This window comes from Sinocyclocheilus grahami, unplaced genomic scaffold (genome assembly GCF_001515645.1).
Source record: "Sinocyclocheilus grahami isolate Dianchi unplaced genomic scaffold, SAMN03320097.WGS_v1.1 scaffold461.1, whole genome shotgun sequence".
Taxonomy (NCBI): domain Eukaryota; kingdom Metazoa; phylum Chordata; class Actinopteri; order Cypriniformes; family Cyprinidae; genus Sinocyclocheilus; species Sinocyclocheilus grahami.
In genome coordinates this window covers 584,309-591,885 of record NW_015505640.1, presented here as the reverse complement: position 1 = coordinate 591,885, position 7,577 = coordinate 584,309, and the positions used below count along the sequence as shown (strand labels likewise).

Sequence of the window (7,577 nt, the reverse complement as noted above, 5' to 3'; positions counted from 1 at the left end):
CAGATTTTCATTGTACAATTATGTCAAGATCAAAAACCTACAAATAAGATGTTTTCCGTTCTGAGATACAGCCTGGAGTGAATTGTAAAAACATCCAGGGACTTTATGGAAAATAAAGATCTAGTGGCTATAAAAGGTCAGCATGTTTTTATGAAAGCTCCATCTAGGGAAATAACAGTATTCTCAAAATTGGCTGTTATACTTTATAACAACATGAAGTCAATGACCACTCTTAACCTTGATTGAAAAAACAATAACATCTGAAAACCATTTGATTCCAAAAGACAAACTGTCATATTTATATCGGTGCACATTTCCAAACGTGTCAACACTGAGCAATTCTCACTGAGCGATTCAACCTCAACTATAAGGCCAGCTGACTATTATGACAATAAATGTACAGCCTTACATGAAATATGGTAGAACTTAAGAAATAACATTGGAGCTCTATAATAAACACACATCAACGCATGTTATTATAACCTTTGATATATGTGCAATTCGAATTGTCATCCAAAATTTCAGACAGAAATCCATACTCTGTGAGCGTGAACAGGACCATTTTCATCCTATATCAGTTATTTTTATGTCTGTATATGTCTGTATATGTGTACTGTGGGCAAATGTCTTTTTTCCTCTACATTCAGTGGTTTGTTGTATCTAAGGCCCTACATTTGAGCATTCACTGGGGCTAATGAGGCGAATCGGTTTTTCAACAGACTTGGCCCTCAGCCACTGGTCTGATCATCCCAGTCAGCTCCTGGGTGCTGGCTGGGATGATTTCTGCCCCGTTCTAGTCCTTTGCTTTCATGCAAGACCCCCTACAGACACCATTCCTGACCCTGCTGAACAAAAGAAAAGAAAGCTAGGGAAACTTCACACAGGGATTGCTGCAGAGCTTCTGTGAATCTGATGAGTGTGGTGCAACTGTTAAAAAGCAATGATACAAACAGGTCCCCTAAAGCAGTGATTCCCAACCATGTCCCTGGTTCCATTTCCCCAATGTCTGACACACCCATTTCAGGCAGAGGTTGTCTTATTATTGGGAGATGCGATGGTCTATAGCACTCACCATTGGAAAAAGCGTAACGGCTAACTTGGATCACGTGAGGCACCTCAGCCAATCATACAATGGCCTCTGGTCTTGCCTGCGTATCGTCAAAGCCGCAGCATTAGCATTAGCCGTTACGCTTTTTTTGGCCAAAGTTTGCAGGGTTGCCTTCCAGTGGCTTTGTTTCAGCTCTTGGAGTCTCTACTAATGAGTTGATGACCTGAATCAGGTGTGTTTGATTAAAGATACATGTCAAATGTTTGGATGGGCTCCAGGAACGTGGTTGGATACCACTGCCCTATAGGTCTGTGGACTAGTTGTGAAACAGCTCCACCATCAGTTTGCCCACCAGACACACATCTAGTTCTAAAAAGAGCTACTGGGAATCTTTGTAATCACTTTCTAGTAGGGTGACCACCAGTCCTGAAATTGGGAGTTTTGTCCCACGTCCTGGAAGATGTTAAACCAGGGATGTCCAATAATGCTTCTGGAGGGATATTAGGACAATCTACTTCCTGCAGATATTAGCTCCAACCAGCTCCAACACACTTGCCTAGAAGTTTCTAGTGAGTGAGTCTGAAGACCTTGATTAGCTGGTTCAAGTGTGTTTATTTAGGGTCAAAGCTAAACTCTGCAGGACAGTGGCCCTCCAGGAACAGGTTTGGAAACCCCTGACATAAGCAGAGTCCCACATTTCAATTATGTCTGTATTATATTCTTCTTCCCTGAAATTACAATACCACAATAAGAAGTCAGATTAAACAGATGTAACTGGTCTTTAAAAATCCATTTGCCGCTGTGTTCGGGGAAAATAACCAACCAAGCAATGTATTCGTAGAGAGGGATTTTTTTCACTGATGACGACTGGATGGAGCACAGTGGACCTCTTCAGAAGTCGTTAAATACTGCTACACCAGCCAGGAATTCATCTAAACACATACTGGACAATCCTGCTAGATCCAAGTCCAAGATGCACTGAATCTGGTTTGCACAGCTAATAAAGGAATATAAACTAGTTGCTACTTAAGGAAATTTTTGTATAAACTGTGATTTTTTACCTACTAGCCTGTTATTCAATTTATTATATTTTGCAGACTGAATAGGTCCTGTACAGTAAATTACACTGTATCACTTGAAACTGGGCAAATTGAGTGCCAGTCACAGAACCGTTTGAACAATTAACAAAGCTTTATTGGCAATTTAAAACATGATATCCAACATAATGGCAAAAAAGGTTTCCAACTAATTTAAATCAACATTTACATAGTATAATAGCAGTAAATTAATCTCTATTACACGTTTCCCCACATTGTCTCACAAAATCACATCTACGCCTACAACAGAGTAATAATAGGTGGTCACCTTTCTTCCTAGTTCTTCATGGATCCAGTAACACGACCAGTCAATGCCTTTACATTTGTACAGTGCATGTTGAACATTTTGTTGTATTGTAATGGCATTGTTATAGTTGTTTATCCGGTCTGCATCTGAGGTTGTCCCGTTTTGCATCTAAATTTTCTTCAGAGAGATCCTCAGGAACACAATGTTATTGTACACTGCACTACGGCTAAAAAAGGTTTAGGCACACCAGAGCAGTTGGTGTGACTGCTCTATAAATGTTTAACACCATTTTAACAATATAGGTCTAATAGGGTACATTTTTAATTGGTTATTTATCATCCAGGAAACACTTTCACAGTACACTAATTTTATAGAGTCCACCTGGAGCAACCTCAGGTTAATTGGTTTACTCAGCAGCACAGTCCTGAAACTGGATTTCTCCAACTTTAGCTGATGAATCGTACATTAGTTTCAGGATTTCAGGTTGCCAATTCACCTTAACTCTTTGTTAGGTCTTTTATTTAATAAGGTTTGTCTGAGGACATTAGTAAGTACTAATTACACAAAAAAATTTACTGTTCTTCCAAGAAAAAATATCCTGTTTTTCAATTACAAAAAAAATGATAAAGTACAAAATACATGGTCACAACAAAGATTTCAGAGTGTTTTTTCCCCTTATTTAAAGGGATTGTTCACCCAAAAATGGAAATTGTGTCATCATTTACTCTCCCTCTTGACACTCCAAACCTCTATGAATTTCTTTTTTTGCATGTTTGAACTAAGAATCTGACGTTTTCCCTCAGGTTTTAGATCTGCTGAATATGCAAAATGGTTCCATAAATGTCATTCCTTATGTCTCTTTCTTTAGTGCTAAACTTTAACCCTTTCCTATACCAACTGTATGTGTGTGTGTGTGTATGTGTATGTTAGACCGGCTTAATGTGTTTATGTAGTATGTTAGACTAGTTTAAGTGTTTATGTAGTTAATAAAACCTTACTTGTATCACACTTGACGTGTTCATTGTTTACTCATAACCGGAGTCAATAATCATGCAGATTTACGTTACAAACTTATAGAATTGTACAGTAAGAAAGTTATTTCCTTTAACCAGGAAATTAACGTTCTTAGAATTGACAAGACGGTTGACCCTGAGTGGTCAGCTAAATATCTACAGTGGATCTAAAATATTAATAATTAATCATAATTAGTTATGGTTAATTATTCATATTTCCTGTTGTGAGCTAAATTCGCTACACCTGAAACTGGATTTCTCCAACTTTAGCTGATGAATCGTACATTAGTTTCAGGATTTCAGGTTGCCAATTCACCTTAACTCTTTGTTAGGTCTTTTATTTAATAAGGTTTGTCTGAGGACATTAGTAAGTACTAATTACACAAAAAAATTTACTGTTCTTCCAAGAAAAAATATCCTGTTTTTCAATTACAAAAAAAATGATAAAGTACAAAATACATGGTCACAACAAAGATTTCAGAGTGTTTTTTCCCCTTATTTAAAGGGATTGTTCACCCAAAAATGGAAATTGTGTCATCATTTACTCTCCCTCTTGACACTCCAAACCTCTATGAATTTCTTTTTTTGCAGAACACAAAAATTTTGTAGAAAACTGTGAATCAAACAGCAATGGAGACTATTGACACTATTATAAATGTTAACACTTTTATTTTTGCCCCCATTTTTCATGAGCTGAACTCAAAGATCTAAGACTTTTTCTATGTACACAAAAGTAGTGAGTAGTGAGTAGTTAGTGAGCATTTCTCCTTTGCCGAGATAATCCATCCACCTCACAGGTCAACTCCTTCGCATCAACTCTATACGAAGGAGATGTGTTGCACTGCACGAGGCAAATGGTGGTCACACCAGATACTGACTGGTTTTCGGACCCCCCCGGACCCCCAAATACAGAAAAACTGCACATTTTAGAGTGGCCTTTTATTGTGGTCAGCCTAAGGCAATAATCATGCTGTCTAATCAGCATCTTGATATGCCACACCTGTGAGGTGGATGGATTATCTCGGCAAAGGAGAAGTGCTCACTAACACAGATTTAGACAGATTTGTGAACAATATTTGAGAGAAATACCTTTTGTGTACATAGAAAAAGTCTTAGATCTTTGAGTTCAGCTCATGAAAAATGGGGGCAAAAACAAAAGTGTTGCTTTTATAATTTTGTTCAGTGTATATATATATATATATATATATACACACACACATTTAAATATTTGTAAACATGCTTAATTGTAACAGATCAATTAGAAGCAAATTACAGATTCATTAACTTCACACAAACAGTTTAAAGCAGAGGATGCAAAGTTTAGACGGTGTACTTTTCTTCCCCTTGCCTTTGAGATTTGTCATAGTGTGTGTAACTATTGTACAGTTCATTGAACACTTCCTTGACACCCATTTGAAGGGTGGTGTTCAAAAACGTAATGTCTTGTTCAACACAGTGGTCCAGGATACAGTATATTCCCTCTGTTAGATGTGCCTTAATTTCTGGCTGAAGTGTCACCTATGAAATAAGAAAGAAACTCATAGTGAGAGTATACAATGACAACAATTATCTGCAATGTGATTGTTCAGTGCAGTAACATGAGTCTAAGGCCAGTTAGAGGTCAATTGCATTTCACACTTCAAGCTAATAAAAACAATTGACTGGACAGTGTGTTTCTCCTTCAATTTAAAGTTAACATAACCTCTGTTAGAATAGCATTATTGCCAAAAGTGCAGGACATCGGATAAGTCCCAGTGCATGAACTCTCAAGCTATAATTGTGTGGTTTAAGATTTATGACAGAGAAGATTATTCTAAAATATTCTAGCAAATATCGGCAGGCAGTTCACGAGAGCAAAAAAGACAATTTCAGGAAGCAGTAGAAACTGGCATGGCATGTGGCAGGTAAAAACTGATAATGACTAGTGTCTCACCCTCTGCAGTTCACTAACATACTGAGCAACAAAGAATGAGGACAGGACTGTGAAATCTTCAGCAGCATTGGCAATATGAGTGTACATCCTCTCCACCAGCATGGCACACTTCAGAAGACTCTCTTTGTCCTTCTCTGAAGCTGAAAAAAGAGAGATCACAAATGTAGTAATTGTAATATTTTAACTAGAACTGTTAACACATGTGATTAATTATGCTTAACGCCGTTGGTGCATTTAATTAAAATCTAATAATTAACTCCAATTCAAAAAACTTAGCATGACCTCCGCAGGAAAGACATTTTCAGGAAGTATTTGAGAAGAAATTGGCATGGGCATATGGCAGATAAAAACTGATAATGACTAGTGCCTCACCCTCTGCAGTTCACTGACATATTGTGCAACAATGAATGAAGACAGGACTGTGAAATCTTCAGCAGCATTGGCAATATGAGTGTACATCCTCTCCACCAGCATGGCACACTTCAGAAGACTCTCTTTGTCCTTCTCTGAAGCTGAAAAAAAGAGAGATCACAAATGTAGTAATTGTAATATTTTAACTAGAACTGTTAACACATGTGATTAATTATGCTTAACGCCGTTGGTGCATTTAATTAAAATCTAATAATTAACTCCAATTCAAAAAACTTAGCATGACCTCCATCAGTCAAGTCTGTAAACCTTTAGACGGGTGTGATTGGTCACGACACATATTTCAGTAATATTTACGTTTTATGTTTAATATTAATGTTAAAAATGGCTGTCCTGCGTAATATATTTTTTGTGGAAACCATGATACATTTTTTCAGGATTCTATGTTGAATATGAAGTAAAAAAAACAAAAACAAAAAACAGCATTTATTTGAAATACATTTAACATTTGTAAAAACATAAAAGTCTTCACTGTGACTTTTGATCAAATGAATGCATCTTTACTGAATAAAAGTATTTATTTCTTGAAATAAATAAAAATCTTACCAAACTTTTGAACGGTAGTGTACTATTGTCTGGTATATATATATATGCAAGTACTGCCAAACACATTAATTACACATTCTGTTCTCTCTCTCTTCATTAATTTTAAGTACATTTTATGCCAGTTCAAATATAAATATGAATCCTGGTTAAATCTTTCAAAGTCATATTATCTGCCAGACAAATAAGAGTGAAATCAAATTCATGTTTTAAGAAAGCACCATAAGACTGACACTGCCTCACATCTGAATACATTTCAGTTCTGACCGAACTATGATGTCAAATATGAAAGTCTGAGAAATTAAAGACTGAATGTACTGATGTTACTGCAAAAAAGGCTTTAAATCTTCTCAAAAAGAGTTCTCAATTCAAAAAGGATAGGCCTTCAGTGCTAAAATGTGTTGAGCCTCGAGCTTCAGGATCAAATTCAACCTTCTTTCTTCATGGATTTTTTCTCCTTCACTTCACTTTGAAATTCAATCCACAGAGCCACAGTCTGCAAGCGTCTGTCTCTGAACACAGCTCAACGAGGTGCTTGTCTCATTAGGTGAATAATGCCTCAAATAACATCTTTCTGCACAATTAATGAATTCAGTGCAACTTGTAGATGGAAAAGTATCAGGAGACATATGACTCTACTAATACTCAATAAATGACTCTTTGGTTGAGAATAGGACACTTTTCCTATCATGTTTCAAATGTAATAACTTGCCAGCATCAAGTGCTTTCCACTTTCTTTTGTCCACTACAGCCAACAATAAGAGCAGACATGATGACAAGAAAGGGCCTTTGAATTCATTGGTGTTAAATTTGTTTGCTTGCACAGACATCTTATGTAAAAGGTTACAACAAAGTGCTGAATAGAATATTAACAGCCAGGAGAAACTCAGCCCTGAGATTTATATACTGTAATACCCTCAATGGGGGAAAGGATCAATTAAACAGGATTTAAGCAAACAAGGGTGAATAAACGTTCAAACGTTTGGGGTAAATACGACTTTTAGAAATAAAGTAATATTTTATTCAAGAATGCATTCAATTTATCAATAGTGACAGTAAAGACATTTATACTGTTAGAAAATAATTATATTTCAAATAAATGCTTTTCATTTGAACTTTCTATTCAAAGAAAAGATGAAAAAAAATCACAGTTTCCACAAAAATATTAAGCAGCACAACTGCTTTCCACATTGATAATGATAAGAAATGTTTCTAGAGCAGCAAATCAGCATATTAGATTGATTTCTGAAGGATCATGTGACACTGA

General features: G+C 36.3%; 1 protein-coding gene and 1 pseudogene across 1 annotated transcript; both read right to left on the bottom strand.

Annotated features, from left to right (window-relative positions):
- Window positions 1-4,698: 4,698 nt before the first annotated feature.
- On the bottom strand, window positions 4,699-5,668 carry LOC107552917 (unhealthy ribosome biogenesis protein 2 homolog). The gene is made up of 3 exons (XM_016234949.1): window positions 5,611-5,668; window positions 5,339-5,478; window positions 4,699-4,923 (listed from the first exon to the last, which is right to left on the bottom strand). Exons 1-3 carry the CDS (start codon window positions 5,666-5,668, stop codon window positions 4,726-4,728), a joined length of 396 nt encoding a protein of 131 aa, XP_016090435.1. The 3' UTR covers window positions 4,699-4,725.
- A 30-nt stretch (window positions 5,669-5,698) lies between these two features.
- Window positions 5,699-7,577, bottom strand: part of LOC107552915 (unhealthy ribosome biogenesis protein 2 homolog) — an 18,354-nt pseudogene continuing 16,475 nt past the window's right edge.

What these genes read in the sequence shown, in the direction of transcription:
- LOC107552917 (XM_016234949.1), bottom strand. Translation starts at nt 5,668, where the DNA reads ATGCCAATTTCTTCTCAAATACTTCCTGAAAATGTCTTTCCTGCGGAG. An exon ending in TCCTGCGGAGGTCATGCTAA is followed by an intron (nt 5,479 to 5,610) that starts GTTTTTTGAATT and finishes CTCTTTTTTCAG; the next exon opens with CTTCAGAGAAGGACAAAGAG. An exon ending in ATGTTAGTGAACTGCAGAGG is followed by an intron (nt 4,924 to 5,338) that starts GTGAGACACTAG and finishes CTTATTTCATAG; the next exon opens with GTGACACTTCAGCCAGAAAT.